Source organism: Callithrix jacchus, chromosome 9 (assembly GCF_049354715.1).
Source record: "Callithrix jacchus isolate 240 chromosome 9, calJac240_pri, whole genome shotgun sequence".
Classification (NCBI taxonomy): Eukaryota; Metazoa; Chordata; class Mammalia; order Primates; family Cebidae; genus Callithrix; species Callithrix jacchus.
In genome coordinates, this window is record NC_133510.1 from 87,746,603 (window position 1) to 87,770,108 (window position 23,506).

The window sequence follows — 23,506 nt, forward strand, 5'->3', positions numbered from 1 at the left end:
AGAATTTGTTTCCAACTTAATTAGATAAGGTCTGGATGTGTCCTTTCTTTTGTTCAGTTCCTGACTAGTTAATTGATGGTTCAACAGCAGAGATGCCATAGAAATGGACAACTTAGAATCATTAATCTATTCACAGGTACAATTTTTCCTTAATTTAATAAACTCTAATTGCTTGTTGTTTTTGTTTTTTATATTCTTTCTAAGTTCCAAAAGATGGGAGCACACAAATGAATAACTCAGAGAACGTCAAGGAATCAAATATTAAAACCTGTGGCTGACTCTGAATTATGTGTTGAGGTGAGGACAGGAAAGAAAGGAAATAGGTAAGTTTCATAGTGAAGATGATTTTGAGAGGACTCTTGAAGGAGGATTAAGAAGGTTCTAGTTAGACAAAAATGGGAGAGAGGCAGGAAATATTCAAGACAGAGGGAACACTATGTTCACAAGCTTTATAATGAGATGTAAGGAGGCACGGATCAGCGTGGCAAGAGACGAAAGATAAAGTAAAAGAAGTAGATTCGGTGAAGATTGTGACAAATCTCATGTGCTTTACTAAAGATTTTTTTTTCTGAAGGTAATAGGGAGCCATAATTCTGGAAAAAATGTGGAAACCAAATTAGAAAATACACTTAAGACAGGGAAATAATTTATAAAGCTAATGCACTAGTTCATAAGAGAAAAATGTGGTCTAAACTGCAAAATGGCTACGGGGATGGAAACAGTATCAGAATATGAGAGATGTAGTAGGAAATAGAATTGCCAGCATTGGGAAAACCAAAGAATCAAAGTTGGAACTTAAGTCTTTAGAAACTATGTCCTTAAACTCTGGGCATTATTTCATATGCTACAATGTGTCATTTAAATTGATTCCTTATTAGAGAAAGACTCAGGAAGGCAAAATAACTTGCCAAAGATCACTAAGTTAATAAATGGCAGAGATGAGATTTGAATCCAGCGATATAAACCACAGTTTCAATAACCTTCCCAAGCCCCAGTGTCATCATCTGTAAATGCAGCTTATAATAGTACACGCCTCAAAGGGATGTTGTGAAAATTGGATGAGATTATGTTTGTAAAGCACTTAGCCCAATGCCTGGCATGATGTAAGTTATGAATCTTGTTATACCATATCTCAGTATAGAAATACTAAGATTATACAAGAGTCATGCATGTGAGGATGGGGAATGGGATGGAAACTGTGGGAAGGTGATAAATTCTCAATTTTCTGTGAAGTGCTTGGTCACGACAGCTGCTGGGAGGGAGAACAAAGAGTTAGAGAATCTGAAGGCTTGAGACACAAAAGTGGTACAAGAGAAGGAGAGGTCTAAGAATACCATAGGTGGCACTATGAGATACATATTAAAGTACTTTTACTCAATATCACCGTGCCTCAAGAAAATTAAACAAAGAAATACGTGCTAGCAGTTATTTTGAAGACGAGAATAATATTCTGGGATATTTAAATTATATCACTGTCATATAAAGAATAAAGCAGTTGTTGAAAAATGGTATAAACTAAAATGATTTCATTACTCAACATTTTCAAAGAAATATTATTCTTGCCAGATAACAAAGAACAATTATCTCTCATTCTTTCATTCTCTCAATAAATATTTATTATGTGCTCTCTAAAGGAAATATGCATTGTTTAGTCAATAGGCTATAAATCAACCACACCTACAAGTTGTTTTCAAAATTTAAATAAAATGAAGTTAACATGTTTCAAAAGAAACAAACGTCTATTCAAGTTAAAGGGTCATAGGCAAACTAGCATACTCAATCTGAAGTTATCAATCTGAAGTTGCCATTTCTAGGAAGACTGCTATTAAAATGGACTTCTAAATGCTACATGGTTGATAAACAATGAAGAAAAGCAACGAATGCATTATTTCCAAAATTATTTGATTACAAAAACCAGTTATTCAAAATTATTTTTTAAATTGATTATTAAAGAATTTATAATTTTTAGAAGTCTGAATAGTAATCACAAATAAAACTAATCTTAAGATTCTTACATGTGAACTTCAACACAATATGAAAATCTATTTTAGATGAAGAGTTTGAGGTTCCAACACAGTAGCTCATACCTATAATCCCAGGGTTTTGGGAGGCAAAGAAGGAGGATCACTTGAGTCGAGGAGTTGGAGGTTACAGTGAGCTATAATTGTACCACTGCACTCCAGCCTTGGCAATAGAGAGAAACACTATCTCTAAGAAAACAGTAAAAAATAAATAATTATAATAGTCTATAAATCAGCAATCAAACCAAACTTAAAGAACAAGGGCCATTTGAGCACAGACTACTCTGAATTTAATTAGACCTGAAACCAAGAATAGTTTATTATTTTTTTAAATTATCTTTCTGAAAAAGGACCCTAATATATGTGCTTTTAATATGAAAAGTCTATTAACTTCTCACTTTATATTATTAGTTCTAATGTTGATGCAATTCAAGTGTATTGTTACCAGGAAATGTAGTCTATTTATTTCCAGAGGCTCAATGAAATACTTGCTTTTACTTATTTTATAGCAGATATCTTTTACAATTATGACTACTTCCTTTTAGAATTTAATGCCTTGTTTGAAAACTTTAAAAGAATATTAAAGTAAAAACTGTTATTAATTAAAATGTTATTTTGTAAACTATGTTTGCTCCACAAAAAACCAAGAAATTATGTTAATATCAAATAGCATGGCATAAACTTAGAAATTAAGGCTTTATATTGAAATACTATCTGTCTTCTTTTGTAAAGTGTCTGTTCATATTCTTTGCTCACACTGGGGTCTATCGGGGGGAATAGGAGAGGGACAGCAGGGCCGGGGGGGGGAGCTGGGGAGGGATAGCATGGGGAGAAATGCCAAATGTGGGTGAAGGGGAGGAAGGCAGCAAAACACACTGCCACGTGTGTACCTATGCAACTATCTTGCATATTCTGCACATGTACCCCAAAACCTAAAATGCAATTAAAAAAAGAAAGAAATACTATCTGTCAATATTTTTACAGTAAAATAGTTCCAGAAAATAATTTTTCAAATTTCACACCCACACCCCTTCAGTTAGAGGTTTTTGATGGGCATTGATTGATGTTGATTTATTATTTTATTATTTTTTATTTTTTTCTTTCTTAAAAAGCTGTTGTCATAGAAGGCAAACAACTTATTGCCTTCTCCTCTATACTTCTAGGTCCCACAAATCACTGTTCAGGATTAAGGTTTTGTGTAATGTACAACTTATACATGGGCAAATCACTAGATGGAAAAATAAATATAGGTATCTAAGAAACAATTTAAACAATTTAGAGATGAAGTTACATCTTCTTGGGTAATTATAACAAAATTTTATTTCATTAAATATTTTCCAAAAGTATTTAAATATTAAAATCTACCTGTAAAAACACTTAAGTTCTTCAGCCCCTGAAATGCTGCGTTCAATTTAGAAGCGAGATAGTTTGTCCTTCTGGAGCACCTGTAAGGAAAAAAACCGGTCTCTCTTCCTTGGGATTGGCTGTTGCCATGGATACTCTTGTGTTTCGAGGCTATGGACGCTGCCTTACAAACAAGCTGAGGAATCTTGCTGCTCGAGGGGTGAGCTGAGCCCTCCAGACCGGGATTCATACTCGGGAAGGTGAAGCAGCTGTGGGAACTCAGGCCGAGCCGGGACCCTCTCTGCCAGGGTCAGGCTTCCGGGGAAAGGGAGAGACCGCGGTTCCGGGGAAGGCTGCGCGACTCTGCGAAGCTCTAGGCTCCCTTCAGTTCCGGAGATTTGGGGAGCTCACTCAAAGCTTAAAGGAGCTGTCTTGGCTATGTGGGGAGCATTCGATGCTTACTCACTCACCGTTACCCACAAACCAATTGACATTCTTTTCCTTCCTTCCTTCCCTTCTTGTCTCCCTCCTTTCCACCCTTTCTTTTTTTGTAATAAATAATGTACATGCCCTTATAAAGTAGATTTCTCTCCCATTTCTTTCTTTTTTTCTTTTGTTGAGACGGAGTTTCGCTCTTGTTAGCCAGGCTGGAGTACAATGGCGCGATCTCGGCTCAGTGCAACCTCCGCCTCCTGGGTTCAGGCAATTCTCCTGCCTGAGCCTCCTGAATAGCTGGGATTACAGGCACGCGCCACCGTGCCCAGCTAATTTTTTTTTTTTTTTAGTAGAGACGGGGTTTAACCATGTTGACCAGGATGGTCTCGATCTCTTGACCTCGTGATCCACCCTCCTCGGCCTCCCAAAGTGCTCTCTCCCATTTCGTTATAGGGGTTGAAGGATGGAGTTTCTTAAGCTTTTCTACTTTTGGCAGCTTTAGTCAACTCCAAGTGATTCGTTATGAACTTAGAGCACTTTAATGTAGCCTATTTATAACAGTGAGATCCATCTATGGCTGCACGTCATATACAGTAACAACTGACTACAGGTGGCTACTGAAAACTTGAAATGCAGCTAATCCTAATTGAGATGTGCTGCAGGTGTAAAATACACAACAAATATCTAAATATTCCTGTGCAAGGAAAGAACGTAAACTTTTTGCATTGATATTAATAATTAATTTGTGATTACACGTTGAAATATTTTGGATATATTGGGATAAATAAAATATATTATTAAAATTAATTTCACCTGTTTCTCTTTTTAAACCGTTGGTACTAGAAAATTTAAACTTGCGTAAATGTTCAAATATTGAACAGGGGTGATCTAATGAGCCAGTAAATGAACAGAGTCATATAAAGGGAATGACTCACCTCCACCATACTCTCCTGCTTCTCTTTCTACATAACGTTTAATACACCTGTGTATTTTGCATTGTAGGCATAGAAAAAAATAATCTAACTTTCCTTCTAACAAAGCTTTCGAATTGCATTTAGGGTTCCATTGCTGGATAACGATTTCTCCTGGTTCTGTTTGAAGTATCGTTTCATTTCATTTCGTTTTTCTTTCTTTTTTCGCTCTCTTTTTTTATTTTTTCGAGTGAGGTGGTTGTGAGTAGAATTGATTTTAAAATGATTGAGTAGAGTGAAAGGAGGAATTAATGAATGGGAAAGCGGATGGAGAGAAGGAATGAAGAAAAGAAGACAGGTGGAAAGGTCAGACCTTACAGGAAATTAAAAAAAAAAAAAAGTTTAAACTAGTGCCATGAAAGATAAAACGATAGCTGACTAATACTTTTTCAAACTCTTTTGGGGACTAAGACCAACAGTGAAAAACAACAAACAGAACATTAGCAAAACACATATTACACTGCAATTCATGCATACATGCATACTGAAATATGTGTACTGAAATAAATAACAAACAAAAATCTTATTAAACAATTCTGATGTTTATTATATATGGTACAATTATATAAATATATAAATCAATAAGAGTATTAGGGTACTATTACAGTTGATCACTTCATAGTCAAATTTTAAAAAGAATGAGTGAAGAGATAAAACAATGTTTGGTGTAAGCATAATAAGATGTGATAAAAGTTTGTTAAAACATGTTTACATAAATATGTTGGATTGGTATGACAAATTAGAGAACATATAATTTTTAGTGACATATGAGCCTCTTCATTTTTTAAGCGGTTCTGTGTTTTATTATGAAGAATAATGGATGACGATGATGCAAAGCTCAAAGCAGAAATAGATGCTGAATTGGATAAACTCAGCATTTCCTCCTTGGAAAATGAGGACATTGAGAGTGATTCAAAATCAGAAACCCAGAGTGATGATAGTGATACAGTAAGTATTGCACTTTTGAACCTTTTTAACAGGAGTAGGGTTTTCAAGAGAAATATTACTTTTCTTAGGATGTTTTGTATACTTCTCATATTTTAGAAGCATTTTATAAACAATTGATATAAATGTAAATTATATTGAATATATAGAGTCACCTATAAGTCCACATTGCTAGATGTGCATCTTTGTAAAATTGGGATTATAATATACACATATTTGTATTTTGATTTTTGTTTTTACTTAATTATGAACATTTCAACATGATTAGATTACTTGTAAAGAAAAACGTATATGATATCTTTTGACCTATCAAAATGGTTACTTTTTGGAATAAAACAAATTATCCTTCTATTTGTGTATTTTTACCAATGTTTATATGCTTACACAGTTTATTCATAGATTTCTTCATTTATACCAATATCCTTAATCCAGTTGGAATTTATTCTCAGGAATTTATGAAATGTAGAACTAATTTGAAAATATTCTGCACATACTGAGCTAATATTTCCAGTGTCTCTTTTTTACTAATCTGCTTTTTTTCAATTGATTTCTTATATGACTTATGGATAGTTATTGTACATATAATCTGTCCAAGGCTATTTTTTCTGTTTCTGTGTTCATTATTTTCCTACTTTGCATATTTTTAAATATTGTATGAATCAAATTCTTCACATTGTTTTACCATTTTAAAATCTTAGCCGAGCTTTTTTTTTAAAAAAAAATTTTTAAAGATTTCATACAATAATTTCACTTTGTATTTTATTAGGATTGCACTAAACCTACCTATTGCTTTTAGAAAAATTAATTTTGTTACATTATTATGTCTTTTATCCAGAGTTAATTTAAATGAGAAAAAAATCTGAAATTCTTTATTTGAATACAAAATCCCTCAGGACAATGGATTTTATTATATTTTATTGTACTTCTTTATATTAAAGGAAGGAGAAAAGTTTAAAGCCCTTCTCTTTCAATTAAGATAGCTCACAATTATTTATGTTCCTCAGAATCAATGTAAATATTATAACTAGGGGAAGAAATTATTAACTAAGGATGTAGAGATTATAAATTATATTTCATAGGACATAATAATCTATATAATCCAGGTAGCTTAAAAGACTTCTTAATTAAACAAGAAATAGAAATTTCAATGCAGGACAGATGTTGTAAAAGTAGAGTTATTTTTGTCAATATTTTTAATACACTACTGTATCAGGACTCATTTTATGACATATAATTTTACGTGCTTTTCTGTAGTACTAAGAGAAAGGTATTATTTTCTCATTTTCTGATGTTTATTCTCAAAATTAAACGCTGAATTTCATTAGGATAGAGAAAATAAACTGGCTGAAAATCCTATTAAACACATGAAAACCTAGTATGGCAGAAACTATTTGTTTTTAGTTAGAGAAAAGCAGGTGCATATCATGTTCTATATAGAAACATTCATTTTGTTTCATTCATGCCATGCTTGAGGTCCCTCAATGAAGTTTTGTATCATGTAAATATATGTAGCTTCAAGATTATTATTAAAATCATTTCTAGATGCTTCAAGTATTTCGTTGTTAACAGTATTATTTATTTGCATTATATTTTCTAACTAGTCATGGTATTTATGGAGGAAGGAATTTATTTTCACATTTTGTATATCAATATATTTGGTTATTTAGAAAATTTACAAATTGATTTACATAGGCTATATTGGTAGATATTTTGTAACAGCTCACAAATGTGACTAAATTTGTGTATGATAATCACAAAGCCAGTTTTGAATGTAATAAATAATTATATCTGGTATTAGTTTTACATTAAATGTTTTGAAAAATAATCTTGCAGTTTTGATTAACATTTGATAATATTTATTTGAAGTTGGAATTAGTCAAAATGTATACTACTATTGAGGGCACTCAAAAATAAACCACCTCTAATAAAGTTAACGAAATTGATGTGTAGGTAACTCTTTTCTTAGGATTTTCTAGAAATGCACAACCACCTGAAAATTAAAAGCAAACTTTAGCCAAATATGTTTGTCTGAAATATGTTCTTTATATGGAACCCTTTGACTTTATTTACATGTTTTGGTCAAGATTTTTGATGTGGAATAAAGGGTTAAATATTTGACACATAATTTTGATAATAAATGGTTTTACAGTTTCTTTTATCATTCAATTTTTTAGAATTCAGTTAAATTACCAGAGTCAGTTCTTCATTGTATTAACACTATAAAGAACAGGAGTAAAACTGTTGAAGAGCTCATTCTTCAGGACGTGGAAGACACTGATATTTTAAGTAAGTACTGTTTTCATCTATCTGGCAGATAAGTTTTCTGTAAGTATAAACAAATTATAATTTAGAAAACTAAATTGCTTAAAATTCTTATCTCTTACTGTGCACATGTGTATGCACTTAGTGTATTTCTAATATACCTATAGTGTATTGGATTGATGGGTTTAGTTCATAGAGTTGGGTTTAGTTCATTCTATACATAGTTCAGCCTATGTGTAGCCTAATTATGAAAAAAAAAACCAAAATTTTTTTTTACTATATTTCTTATGTCTTCAGTAAATACCATCAATTTTTTATTTCCCCAGTCCTAATTAATACCAGACATCCTATTACTTTACACTAAAGAATATAAAACTAATCATGAAACTCTTCTAGCAGTATCAGTATATACATCTTTTTGGAACAAATATAATCATTTGTATGAAAAGCCCAAAAGTATTTTGCTTGAACTGTGCAAATTTGCTTCTTGGAATTATTCTAAGACTAATGGAAAGATCAAAGATTTAATTAGAATTAATCTTGGCTTGGTTTATATTGAGAAATGTCAGCAACCTAAATGTTCAACAAGACCTTGTTTTGTTGAATAATAAACCTATTTTTAACAATGACTTAGATAAATATTTAATGACAAAAATATTCATGATGTGTTAAAAGTTATTTTAAAATTGGATGGCATTTATGTAAATATTAGTATAAATTACAATGTAGATATTAATATTCATTCAACAAATATTATTTTGTGATAGAATGTGTTATAGTCACTGAGAATACAGCAGTGAACAAAACAAGCAAAGGTTCCGCTCCTCTGTTTTAATGTTACAGTGTGGGGAGGAAGATAATAAACAAATATGCAATATTTCAATAGTGATAACTGCTATGAAGGGGAAAAAATCTAAGGAGATAGAGACTGGAGTTTACTATTTTAAATAGTCAGGGAAGGTCTTTATGTCAAGGTGGTATTTGAGCAATGACTTAATAAATGTAAAGCTGAGCCACATGGTATCTAGGAAGCCTGTATTCTGGAAAGAAGGAAGTATAAAGGCCCACTGAGTGGACTTAATGTGTTTGAATTACATTAAGTACACATTTCTGGTTGTATCTGAGAAAACAAGGGATTACATGATATAGGGCTCTTCTAAACCATTTTGTGGACTTTGTGTTCTATTTTCAATACATAAGGGATTTTGAGGAAGCAATGATAATATCTAACTTATTTGGAAACAATCATTCTGTTGACTGTGTAGAGAATATGCCTTGAGGTAGTCAAGCTACTACAAGACTATTGAAATATGATTAGAAATGAGAGTGGTTTGAGTAGACAGGAAGAAATATGGTCATATTCTGGAAACTATTTTAAGGTGAAAAGAAACAAAAGGATATATTGGAGGACTGGTACAAAATGAAGAGAGGAAGGTGGCTCCAAGATTTTTGTCCAGAACATCATCATGAATTGCTATGTAAAGATTTACTGTATATCTTGACAGTGATTATCTGTGATTGAATTCTGAGGAATGTTAATGACATGATTTGCTTATTTTTTTTAATTTATGGTTTAAACAATTAATATATAAATGCATTGACAGTGATACAGCCTATTTATAGCCTAACTATGAAAAAAATCAAAGGAAACACAATTGTAGAAATTAGTTACATCAATTGGGATACAACTACAGTTACAGCAATGGTTTAGAAAATTATGAGATCTTGTATATGACTCTAATCTAATCTAATTTGATCTCTAACAAGATCAAATAGATTATACTTTATACAAGAGATTTGATCATCACAATGAAAAAAATGATTTTCCCCAAAAATTTAAATTAAATGGTTATTTAAAATTATTAAATTTATATTAGAATTAATTATTTTAAATTATAAATTATTAAGATTGTTTTAATTTATCAAATAATTAAATTAAAATTGTAATTTATAATTTAATTTATTATAAGTTTATTACATTATTACTAATATTTATTAAATTGGAATTTATTGAAGTTTAATTTAAATTATCCTGTGTAATAATTTAATTATGTATGTATTCATTATTATATGAACTATTAATTTAAAATATTACATTATTTATTACACAGGATGATAGATTAAATGAAATTAAAATTAATTTAATTAATGTTTCAAAGAAACAAATTATCAAAATTATTTGAAAAATTGAAAAAAATTAAATCAATAATATGGCAAGGAGGTGGAAAGAGATTTCTCAAATATTGCTAAACTAGGAAAGATTTTGCAACTAGATTCTTAAAACCCATTAAGGAGCAAAAATACTTTATTTCTAAAGGCTGTATATTTCAGATCACAATTGTATGAGCAGAGCATAGACAAAAGAAACTAGAAGGCTAGTTTAATTTATGAATATAGATGTATTCATTGGGGTTCTCAGTTGTAGAAAACAGACACTCTAGCTACTTGAGGCAGTAATTTTTTTTGTTTATTTTTATAAGGAGAGATGTGCTGAATATTTATTGCTGTGTTATGAATATAGATGTATTGATTGGAGTTCTCAGTTGGCGAAAACAGTTGCTAGCTACTCTAGGCAGTAAGGTTTTTTGTTTATTTTTATAAGGAAAGATGTTCTGAATATTTACTATTGTGAAACAAAGTTGGAAAGTTAAAATAATTTATTACTATAATTTTGGTTCCCATTGGTACACTGAGCTCACCTGAACAGTTCTTGCTTGGATTTTTCATGAATTTATAGTCAGACGTTGATTAAGTCTGTAGTCATCTGAAGGCTTGACTGGATTAGAAATCCAAAATAGCTCATTAAAATGGCTGGTCTTTGATGCCACTTGTTGGCTGGGGAATTCAGATGTGGCTTTCAAGTGGTGGCACCTATACTATACGTAGCCTCTCTCTTTGGCTTTCACTCCTCAGATCATGTTACCTAGATTCTGAGGAGTGTTCTACAGCAAACTACCAAGAGACCGAGGTGGAACCTTGTAGGGCTTCTCATGATCTCTTCTCAGACATCATGCATCATTTCTGCCACATCCTGTTGGTCACACAAGGTCAGCCTATGTTCTATGTGGGAGGGAACTATACAGGGTATGTACACCAGGTATGCTTCTTTGGAAGAAACATCTTTTGGGACTATCTGCTACAATAAATATCTGAATTATTAATAAGACTGAAGAAACCGTCTCTAGTCTAAACATCTAAGGTGTAGAACAAACCCCACATATATTGTAAAACTGGGCTGCATCAGAAGCTACTGTCTGCTTTTAAGAAGTTCAGAGACATTAATCCTCTACTATATATTCCTGTCTCCCAACTCAGAGCTCCTTCTACCACATTCTGGGCCATAGACATATAAATATCATCACCTGCCTCTCTTTAGACATAATATTTTATGAAAATAAAGAGTTTATATAAATATATTTATGAACATAAACTAAATCACTCTCAGAAACCTATCTGCAAAGGAATCTAGATGATGTCATTTTTTTCTTTTTGACCTCTCACACAGGAAAGCATGCCAGAAAGGTAGTGAATAGGTATTCGAGGAAAAAGAAAATCTATAATATCTGAAAAAATAGGTGTGAATAATCAGCCAGCGGAATGGTCCTCTGTAAAGTTAGTTTACTATTAGGAAACGTCACTATGTTATAACATATGAACAAAAGAAAAGAATGAATGAAAGAAAAGAAACATAATTACATCTGCACAGTTAATTAAAAAATTATAAAATTCAACAAATCATAAAATAAGAAATATAATTTCTCTTCACTTAAATGGGAATATTTTTTATTTATATTCTTATTAAAGTGTTTTTAATACCTTGTGCAAAGTCATATTTCTGGTTTGTGGCAGATAGAGTTGAATTTTTGTTGATTTCTAATCAAGGTGTCATTGCACTGTCAAGCAAAGCATCATTCTTTATGCCTGGGAAAAAAACTAAAGGCACTAGAATATGGGAAGTGATAAAGAGTCACAGTGCTTTAGAAATTTATGACTTTTATTTTTAGAGTAAATATAACAGATTTCCTCTATTGTTTATTCTTTATTATTTTTCTGTTGTTTTGAGTTTCCCTTACTGATCAACAATATACCCTGATAATTTTTTGAGATTAAAACTTATGAAAGGGTTTGATATTTTGACATGTTGCATTGTACTTTAATATTTGAAGTTATAATTTTTTTCTCTAGGCTGTAGTTATGGAGCAGTTTCTAATAATCATATGCATTTAAGGACAGGACTATCAACTGGATATGAAGAAAGTTCAGAGCAATTAATAAAGGTATATATTCAATATTTGACTTGAAGTATTCACTATTACAATTAGAAATTTTCTCTCTTAGGATGATGCTTTGCTGATTTTCAGTTCATTGATTTAAATATTAAAAATTATTTTTAAGCAAATCATCTTTGGTTTTATGTTTTTCTCTGGCATATAATATAAAAACACTCATATTTCAATCTTCAAGAATATTGAAAGTGGTGACTTGAGCCATTTATACCTGGCAATTTAATGTGCTTGTAGATAAAACAGTAGAACTATATTACACAATTTTTGTTTTCCAAAAATTCTGAGGAAAATAATGAATATACTCTAATGTACTTCTTCTTAAGCCTGTACTATGTTCCAGCAGAGACTTTACTCTGTAGAAAATATAAATTTAGAATATCGTATACTAGTTTTTAAAAACAAATACAAGAAAAACTTACTTGAAACATAGGAGTAAAGGAGAGCCTATCATTTTATTAAGTTAAAACCCCACAAATGTATTTAAGAGAAAGTCTCTTGTAGAGATTCACTTTTTAGATTGATTTTTACCTCTCATTTTATCCAACTTTCTCTCCTTTTATCTAACTGTATCCCTCCTCCCTGACATGTTTAACATAATTTGAAAATTGCTTATATCTCTTTCATTTTTTTGAATGTTTTACTCTTTTGAATGTATTTTGGTAACACAAATTTGAAATATTAATTTTAAATTATTATACTGTTACTTCCTTGGAATAAATATCTTGTATCTTTCCAACTAAAGTATGGTGAAAATAAAATTACAGATAAGTATTGATATAAATGATGTACATATAATTTAGGTTAGAGTGTAGTTCTCTTATCATATGGAATATATAAAAAGTTTGTGTATGTGAACAGTCACTACAGTCAGAAAAATAGAAATATATTAAAAGGAAAACATCAGTAGAAACATTTTGAAGTGCTTATCAAACAGTTTAATTGAATATTGTAGAATAATATTAAATAATATTAAGGCAGAGTTCTGAAAAACATAAGAATTACTTATGCTTGCATGGGAAAAATTTTTTATTCATTGTAAAGAGAATAATTATCAATGTGCTACAGATTTTTATTTGAGAGAAGTCTGCAGTAAATTAAAATTCTTAGTATATACATAGAAATATTTAATGTATTGTTAAAATGACAGCATTACTCTCTATTTTGGTTTTCTTTAATCATTGGTACTCATTTAATCTCCTAGATATTATCTGAAATAGAAAAAGAAGAATTTATTAGAAGTAAAACCAATCGTGCCAGTCCTGATTTTGTTTCTGAGTCTGGTCCTGATGACTTGCCTATGGATGAACATGTTTTAACAGGTAGATTAAATTGCTCAATTATATGTTTTTAAATTTTTATATTATTGATCATAGTTATCTAAAAAATTGGACAGTTATTCTTTGTTCTTTTGATATTTAGAAAAACAATTACAATATTTTAAAATTATTGTGCCTTTGCTATACTTATTCAATTACATACCCTCATAGGCTTCTATGCCTTCTAAATTAACTTGATTTAAGTAATTTTTTCCACATGTTCACTGATTGCAATAGATATGACTGTCCCTGATTTTATTTAGTATCTCTTCACTATCTCTTAACTATTTCTTAATGAGACACACATACACACACACACACACACACACACATTTTATTTGCATAAGTTTTGTGGAATATTTTAAGGAAAGTTATGTGACTTTATTTACTTCAGTAGAATTTCCATGTATATTAAACAATGTATTTTATTGCTGCATGTTATCATTTTGGGAATATGTTGACATTATTTTTTCCCTTTAAAATTATTTTTATACTTTAAATTGAATTAGTTTGGCAGTTTTGATCTTACAAATAATGATGTTATTTTTCATCATTAATGTAGATGATGCTGATATAAATTTTGGATACTGTGAAGTGGAAGAACAATGTAGACAGTCTTTTGAGGCTTGGCAAGAGAAACAGAAGGAACTAGAAGATAAAGAGAAAGAAACTCTTAAAGCTCAGCAGGATAGAGAAGAAAAACAGTTTCAAGAAGAAGAAGAAAAGAGATATTGCTGGATGGAACAATTTAAAGTTGAAAAAAAGAAATTAGAGAATATTCAGAAGGTATTTTGCTCTTGTTTTTCATACATTTAAAAAATCAGTAGCTACCTCTGAAGAATATTGATATTTGGATTGTGGTGTAGATTGAGCTTAATAGTATGGCTTTTAATTACTTTCTGATAGAGGATGAAATTGACTGTGAATTAACAGTATTTAATATAAACTCCTTTATCAGGAGTTTTTAATTGAAATTCATTCGAACTTCAGACACATTTTTAATCTTGGGGGCCAGTGGAGTCTGTGAAGTTTCAAGGGCCATCCTGGATAGTCTGAAATTTATAATATGAACTGTTGTTTTTCTTTATACCATTCTAAACGTTGGAAAAAACAATGAAAAATTATTGAGCATGCTTTTTCCATAGTGTGTCATATGCTACATGGTCTGGCATATGACATATTATGTAAAACATATTTAAAAGTAGTTCAACCATTTAGGTGACAGTCTGTGCCCCACCTTCATAATTAAGCTACTTTCTCCAACTGGAAATTTTGGATGTGAAGTTTTGTGCTCTTTTATTTCTGTTGTATGTGTTCTTGGTTTTTTTCACCCTAGGAGGTCCACACAATCAGGTCATGGTAGTGGTATATCGGTATCAAGAATCTGGTGGATTTTAGGACCCTACTTGCAGGTCATCAGAATATTTGGAAAATATCTGTCTTTCATGATTAAATATACATTATCCAGAACTTGCTGGTTCCCGAGTGTTGCGTATAAAGAACATTTAGCTTTTTCAGCGTTTTTTAGTCCTGTATATTGAGTACATTTCATTTCTTGACTATGTAAAAATATAAACACATTAAAAGTAATTGTAATATTGTAGAACCAGTTATGCCATGACTATTTCTAATAGTAAGATATGAATCTTTTCTTTTATTTATGTTTTCTTTCCCATAGACCAGAATGACATAGTCATTTCTGAAATCCAAAGCATTTTAAAAAATATTTCAAAATAGGATTGAATATAATGATTATTGGAAAAGTATTTGCTGGTTTGTGTTAAAATACATAATTGCTATTGAGTGTTAGTAGTATTTTCAGATTTAGAAAACATCTGATTTCAATCCTGTTCACTAGGGTTGTCATTTTTATTTGTTTTATGATCAAAATTTTCTGACTACCTTAAGGGGAAAGCATTCAGCTGTGTGCTTAGATGATGCCAAAGAGATCTAATACCAAATCTCACCCTCAAAGAATTATGGCTTATTTTTCAAAACACATTTGCAATTTATGATAAAATTATGATTTAAGAAAATGCAATATTGTTAGGTGTAATGATTTACTAAATATGTTCTTTATTATGCCTTGGAGCTTAAAAGTTTCCAGTGGGACTAGTCCACAATTTTATGATTGACTCAAAATATATAATTTACTTTCTTTCAGTAGTTCTTTCCTGGATTCTTTGTTAGCTGCCTCTCCTTTTTCCAAAATAGCAATCATAAATCACTTAAGAATTATACCCAATTCCTCCTCCCCCATTATTATTAAATAATCACATAACATTTTTTTGCCTTAAACTTTTGCAAACTTTCTTTTCCTTTTAATTCCACAGCGATTTAGTATCAACATCCGTACTCATCTTCTTTTTAATTATTAATGGCCTTCCCGCCTGTATCAGTAAGAAAGGTTTCTTCCTTCTGCCAAAGTTTAGCTTTTCCTCCTCTACTTTATATTTTATCATTTTCAACCTACCCCTGCTTTTTCAATATGCTGAGACACCCCTATCATCTTCTCCTTTTTTATTGTTTATAAGCATGTTCAATTTTCTCCTATCCCAAAAACAAAACAAAAGAATAATCATGAGATCATTCTTATATTTCTCTTTAGTTGTTCTTTGATTGGCTTTTTAAAGGCTGTGTATGATAGGCCTCTTAAAGAGTGGTTATTTATACTATATCAATTTTTTCATTTCTCATGCTATTCTAATCCTACTTAAACTAATAACTTTTATAAAAACAGAGCTGTAATTGTTTTCCTATCTCAAAATGCTTAGTAAGTGCTGAAAATGTTTCTTTTCTTGAAAACGTAGTGATTTCAAATACAATTTTCTTCATAAAGCATTTCGTGATCTAATTATCATACTCATTATGATTTTTTGTATTTTTTCTCGTAGTAAACTTATTCTGCTAAATTTGGGGTAATGTGTAAATTTATGCTAGTGTTTTCACATGATCAGAAGAGTTTTTGAAGAAGGGGGTTGTATTTTACTGATCTTTATTTATTTTGAGGAGTCTTACCAAATGTGTTCATAAAGAGTTATTGAAAGAAAACCATTGCTTACTGAACTGATTCATGTGAGTTAAATGGTATGACATGGTGAGAAAACAATTGTATACAAAACCCATTCTATAAACATTATTGTAATTTTTCCCATGCCCAACATTATTTCAAGCCAATAAATTATATGCTGTAAATAAACATACTCAAATGAATATAACAGTTTTCCCAGGTTGCAAACATCTTTATGTTCTCAGAATGGAAACTTCGGGTATTATTTATATGACGCTTCAGTTTGAGATTAAAGTTGTTATTCCAGTGCTAAAAATCAAAAGCCATTGGGTACGTTACCATCTTTAACTATTGTTTACAAATCTATTTTATGAGAATCATATATAATTAACATGATATATTTGATATTTGAGTATAGCCATATTTATTATTATCATATGTTCAGCAAGAACAGGACAAGATGAATGATGAACTCTCTAGAGAAGAGAAAATGTGGAAAGAGAAATTTAAACAGCATGAGGTACCTATTTGTTGTTTTTAATTTGCACATTAAGCTTTGTTTACTTGAAATATATTACTTTGCTTGAAATGGTTATTTTTTGATAATACTGCCTAAGTAGTATAATATTTAGTTTATTACAGCATTAAAACTTTAGTAATCCTCAGAAACACTTCTTGAAATAGAATATCTTGAAAATGAGAGTTCGCTGGTTTAGTGAATGTTGTCCATATAAAATTGTAATTCTGAAATTTAAGATTTGATAAAAGGTACCATTTTGAACATTTCTTTATGTTGAAAGATTGTTATGAAAGCTTCTTTTCTTAAACATCATTAATTTTGTTTTGAATATAAGATTATTCTGATAATACATTTATTGATGAAGTTTTACTTCTTTTATTCCACAGTTTTATATAGAATTATTTTAAGTAATTACAAATTTAAAGTATATATCTCTCATAAACTTGTTATTTAGCTAAACATTATCCTCTTTGTATTTTGCACTCCTGCAAAAGTAGGTTTCTACTACACGTAGTCAAATTAAAAAGCTGGTTAAGCATGTAAATAGAGCCATATGAATGACAAGTGACAAAAAAAGACAATATTAGCTCGCTTATATATAATATAAATGTTAAATTTAATAGAGCTGTCAAAATACCTATAAATATAATTCAATAACAAAATACTTAAACAGGTTAGGTGAAAAGAAACATAGCATGTATAATGAAGTACCAAGTGTACATTATGGAGTTTAAAAAATTCAGTGGATGAATTTGATTGGACATAGCAGATGAGACCATTAGTGAAATGAGACAGTTCAGTAGATAATATCCAAATTAAAGCACAGAGAAGAAAAAAATGAGAAAAGAGGAAAGTTGCTCAAGAAATACATGATACATAGTGAAAAGATATAAAATTTGTATCATATCATAAAAGGAGAGAAGAGAGAGATTGGAGCAGAAGCAAGGAGGTAAAGAGACAGTGGTTAGGCTTTAGGAGAAATACCTAATGTAGATGAGGGGGTGATGAATGCAGCAAACCACCACGGCACATCTATACCTATGTAAAAATCCTGCACGTTCTGCACATGTACCCCAGAACTTAAAGTATAATTTTAAAAAAATTTAAAAAAGAGATAATGGTTAAAAATGTTTCAAATTGTTTTTAAAAAATCAACCTGAATAGTCAAAGATGAAACATAATTTCCAAGTAGGATAAATACAAAGAAACTACCCCCTTGGAATAAATAGTACAACAAAGGAAAAACAAAGTCTTAGAAGCATCCTGAGGATAAAAGACACACCACCTAAAAAGGAGTAACAGTAAAACAAATAGCCGTCTTTAAGTAAAATGATGGAAGAAAGAAGACAATTCAAATATTTAATGATAATGTTTTCTTTGTTCATTTGTGTCCTTTGAATCCTAACTCTTCCTCCAATTTTCGGACTCATTTTTTAATTTCCTGGAGTATACACTTAAATAGTTGTCAAAAAAAGTTTTGGATGCTAGACTTTCTCAGTCGTTGTTTGCATAGTTGAAAATATTTTTATTTTGCTTTCAAAAATTAATGGTCAGTTTCTTTGGGTGTGTAGAATACAGGTTTATTATCACTTTTAACAATGTAAAGATAAGACTTCATTGTATATTTTTACCTATGCTATCTATGATTGTGAACTTGTTGCCTTTTTCTTACATTCTTTTGAAGCTTTTGGATTTTTCATTTTATGCATTCTTCCACACATGTTTACTGGTTTTCTACTATGTCGGGCACTTCTCTGAGTGTTTAAGATATGGCAGTGCATAAAACTGAAAATAATCCCTACTTTCAAAGATGATACTTAATTCCCAAGGAGGATAGATACAAAGAAAATCACATCTTGGAATTAAATAGTGCTATTCCAATTCAAGACAAAATAAAGTGTTGATAAATAAAAAGTAAAATAAGAAAAAAGAAAAATAAAGTGTTAGACGCATCCAGAGGGAAAAAAGAGACATATTATCTAAAAAGTAGCAGCAGTAAAACTAGCAGCTTCCATTCCTTAGAATTCCGACCTACTGCTAGCATCTGCCTAAGTGTGTTGTGTATGTGGACAGGCAATGCTCCCTCTTTCTCCCGTGGCTTTTTGTTGTTGTTGTTAAGAAAATGTATTTTTCTATTGTTTTCTTCCTTTCAGTTTTTCTCAGTTCTTTATTTAGGAACTCCTGCTAGTCATGTGTTGGAGTTTCTGTGTTAATCTTCTTTACCTCTGACATACATACATTTTTATCTTTGTTATTATTTGTTGTTTTGGGAAAACACCAATTTTTAATTTTTTTTAAAGTAATCAGCTGTCCAGCTATTCTATTTTGATTATCTGTTAGAGTCATTTTTATTTGAACACTTGAAATATGAGGTTATTCCTGTTTAAATATTTTTTCTAAAATATCTTTATTTAAACTTTTATCTAGTTTATTTTATAGTTCTATTTTCTCAGAAATTCGTTCTTCCTTCTGTTGATTAAAATACAGTCTCATATCCTTTGTGTTAGTTTCCCTTAGATATTTGCTTAATTTTGTTGATCTGCTTACTTTGGTTTAGGACTCTTACAAAAATAATATTTTCTCACCTAACTTCAAATATCTCATTAAATGCAGTAGTATGTAGCTATCAACTATTTTGATCATTGAGAAGGGAGAAAGTAAGAGAGTAGGTTTTTATATTGTTTGTATGTAGGGACTACCTGGCTTTCTTGGTATCATAAGTTTTACAAAATAATCCCTATTTTTGCAGTCTCAATACTAGCTCTGAGTCTTCTTTATCAGAACTCTCAATCCAGAAAATTTGAAGTCCTCTTCTATGTTTTGTAGCCTGTGGTTTCTCTTTTGTTGTTATTTTTTGTTTGCTTATTCTGTGTCTTTCTGATTTTATATGCTTTCTATCTTCAAGGAAACCTTCAATTTATATCTGGGTGCCTTAGTATACACATAGCATTAAAGTATCAACTTAACAACATGATTCAATCTCATAAATATTAGAAAAGTAATACCCTAAGATAAATGACTTTAGCTTCACTAAATTTTATAGGAACTTTATTAAGGCTTAAGTTTTAATATTTGTTTTCAATGTATATTTCAGATGACATTTTAGTAACATCACATATTTAGTTTACACTGACTACCATGTATCCTACTTTGTTTTAGGAATATATTAGAAACTTGCATTTACAAATGGAAGAAGAAAGAACAAGATTTAAAGACCAACAAGAAAAAGAAAAAATTTGTCAGTTAAAACAACAGAATAGTGCAGCTGTTAAAATTCAAGCTAAATATAAAGCATTTGTAACCTATAAAAAATACAGCCCAATTATAAAAGAGCAAATTGAAAGTAAGAAAAGGAAAGCACAGGAGTGGAAGGAAAAGAAAGCAAAAATACAACAGGAGGAGGAAGAAAAACGAAAAAGATTAGAGGAGGAACAAAGGATAAAAGAAGAGAGAAAAAGGCAAAAGGAAGAGGAAAGGAAAGGGAGAGAAAAAGCATATGAAGAAAAAAAGAATATTGTGAAACAAGAAAGAGAACAACTAATAAACAAGGAAAAAATAAGATTAAGCGAATATGCAAGCCAACAGCTAATACTAAGTAGTGCATTAAAGAAGAGAGGATATATTAACAAACATTTAATTCATGAAGACGTTTCGTATAATAAGGGTGATATAGCCAAAAAGCTAGTGGATGAAAATTCAAAGAAGCAGGAAGATGTTCTCCTTTGGCTAGTTGAAGAATCAAATAAGAAAGAAAATGTAGATAGACACATTATATTAAAAGAATCAACACAAGTAAAATTAAAAGAATCTATAACAAGCCAAACAATTGTGGCAGATTTTAAAATGGAAGAAAAAAATGAAAACCTAGCAAAAAAGCAATGTTCAGAAGAATTGGTCAAGCAAGCAAGAAAATATGAAAATATAGATAACAAAACTGAATTGCAAAACCTCGATCTAAAAGAAAATGTGAAAGAACAGTTTCAGCTGCAAGAAGTAAAGTTGGATGTACAAAAAGGAGAAATCATGGAACATTGCATACGTGAGAACATGGAGAAAAAAACCCAAATAATATTAGGATATAACCAAGAAATCAGTGAGGTGAAAACCAATGAAGAACAGAAAATATTTAAAGATAATCAGCAGAAAAAGGTACAAATAGTAGAAAGAGAAGAGAATGGATTGTTATATAAATATAAGGATACTTTAATTATTTCAATGAAACAAAAACCACTATCACTAACGTCAGAAAATTCTGAAGATATAGGAGAAAACGTAATACTACAAGAAAAAGAAATTGATTTAAAATTTAAAAAAATTGAGGAGAACCCAAAAGACAATGCATGGAATAGTGATGTGATTTTTAACACAGTTGATGCCATGACAAATATAGAAGGCAAAAGAAATGACCAAGATTATGTGTTAGGTACACATGCTCCTTGTGAAGAACTGAGTGACTGTAATGCAGAAAGCTCTAAAGAAGCAAACTCTCTTAAATCTGAGATTAAAGAAATTTCAGAAAAATGCCATGAAAATGGAGCAGAACCTGAAAGCATGACCTGCTCTGTACCAGAGTCAACCCTTTTATCTTCTATTGAAGAAAAGAGACTAGCCTGGATGAAATCATTTAAACCTTGGCTTGAAATTTTCAAGCAAAGTCAACAAAAGAAAATTGTTAGAAGAAAGAGACCTGTGAAATGCCCAGCCAACATGGCACCTGCTTTGGATACACTGGAAATTCTTCAGTGTGGCCCTTGGGATACTTTACAGCAGGTATGTGTAGTTTTATAATACTTTTTCATATTTAGTTACAATTAGTTCTTTAAAAGATAACTTTTCAGAGCTTAGAAAAAATATTTTATATACAAGAATTCTATCTCTTGTTTAATAAAGTTAGGAATGAAATATTACCCCATTTGAGAGGGGATATATGTTAAAGATCTCAACTAAAATTGTTTGAGGCATCTTCTCTAAGAACATTCTATAAAAAACTTTGCTTTATATATTTTTTAATATCTTGAACCCTGTGTCAAGGGCCCTATGGTCAATATTTAAACCTCTAAAAATGAAGCATCTAGAAATGTAGGGTTGGAATTAGAGTAGACAACTCCTAAGTAAACAGTTTACTTTAGACTTAAGCCACCACACCACCTAGTGGCTTCTTTTGGAATAAAGTGGATTTCCTGTCCATGAATACAGCTGTGGGCTTACAATATACAAGACCCTAGAATTCCTATCTAGAAACAATTATTTAGTCATGTGCTACTTAAAGGTGGTGCATCTATGTCTAAATGTAAAATAGTTGTCATCAAATGTTACTGATTTTCTATGGTTATGGAGAACATAGTTTCAACTAAAATTAGACACTGAAACTAACTTACAGAAAAACAAACTATTTTAAGTAGTGTAACACTACAAAGGACTTAGGATTAAAATACATATATTTAGTTAAGGACTGAAGGTCAAATGCATTCAATAAAGTTTAGCTTTTTGACAGACTTTCTTACTAGACAGATGCCTAGGAAAAGGAGCAATTATATTTATAGATAAACATTATGTTGTTCATTCACTCAGCAATATGATGAGTGAATTATCTATCCAGTATGATGATTAATATTTATTGGTGGACTAAATAAACAAAAAGAAAGAAAACCCAGTCTTTTCCTTTACAGAGCTTAAAGAAATAAATATGCACATGAATACATTATTTTGAATCTTCAGAATTGTCGTAAATAAGATTTCGGAGTATCCTGTGAGATAATAATAAAATAGTGGGATTTTGAAGAGATCTGTGATATATGAAATAGCGATAAGAGACAAGACATACACTTTTAAGTGTCTTTTATTTCCTAGGTACTGTATTTGCCACGTCTATCAGGTCTATAGGGCTGTATATAGAATCATCTGCTCTTCCCTAATTTTTTCCTTGGTCATGTTATCTTCATGTTATCTCTGGAATTATGTTTTAGCACTTTTCTTTCTCTAACGTATTGCTGCAGGCCTTCCAATATGATATCAGCAATTACTTAATTTTTCTCATTAATATCTGTTAAAGCTAGGCACAAGTGATGGCTTCGTGCCTATAGTGTACTTGGTTTGAAAGTGAAAAAGAAACAGTAGTCTTCCTCCCTTTCTTTGTAGGTCTCTGTTCTGTCCAATGAGAAGGAAGTTATGATACGTGAATCTTAACTTTTTCTCCTTTGCATTTCTTCTCCAGTCCACTCTCTGTTCCTTCTTTTGAACTCTTGTCAATGTACATAAAATGATAATTAACTCTTTTTTTTAACTTCTTAGACCAAGGCCTGGCAAACTATTAAAATCTATAGAGCACCTGAAGATTTGTTGGAAAGTGGATTCTGATTCATTAGGTCTGGGAATCCACCCATTCTGCATGCTTGC

At 30.8% G+C, this 23,506-nt stretch overlaps 1 protein-coding gene across 15 annotated transcripts in view; it reads left to right on the top strand.

The window, feature by feature from the left end:
- The first annotated feature begins 3,525 nt into the window (after nt 1–3,525).
- Nucleotides 3,526–23,506, top strand: part of LRRIQ1 (leucine rich repeats and IQ motif containing 1) — a 208,868-nt gene continuing 188,887 nt past the window's right edge. For 11 of the 15 annotated variants that reach the window (XR_004728920.3, XR_004728921.3, XR_004728924.3 and 8 more), the window contains exons 1-8: nt 3,526–3,585; nt 5,561–5,719; nt 7,891–8,002; nt 12,164–12,255; nt 13,466–13,583; nt 14,143–14,366; nt 17,036–17,110; nt 20,270–21,880. Coding sequence is in view for 11 of the 15 variants with exons in the window: in XM_035257156.3 (XP_035113047.3) it covers nt 5,588–5,719; nt 7,891–8,002; nt 12,164–12,255; nt 13,466–13,583; nt 14,143–14,366; nt 17,036–17,110; nt 20,270–21,880 (2,364 nt within the window). In the remaining 4 variants the exon portion in view is untranslated. Of the gene's footprint in view, nt 3,626–5,560; nt 5,720–7,890; nt 8,003–10,891; nt 11,026–12,163; nt 12,256–13,465; nt 13,584–14,142; nt 14,367–17,035; nt 17,111–20,269; nt 21,881–23,506 lie in introns of all 15 variants that reach the window. The other 4 variants (XM_078338073.1, XM_035257158.3, XM_035257159.3 and 1 more) reach the window with 4 other exon arrangements.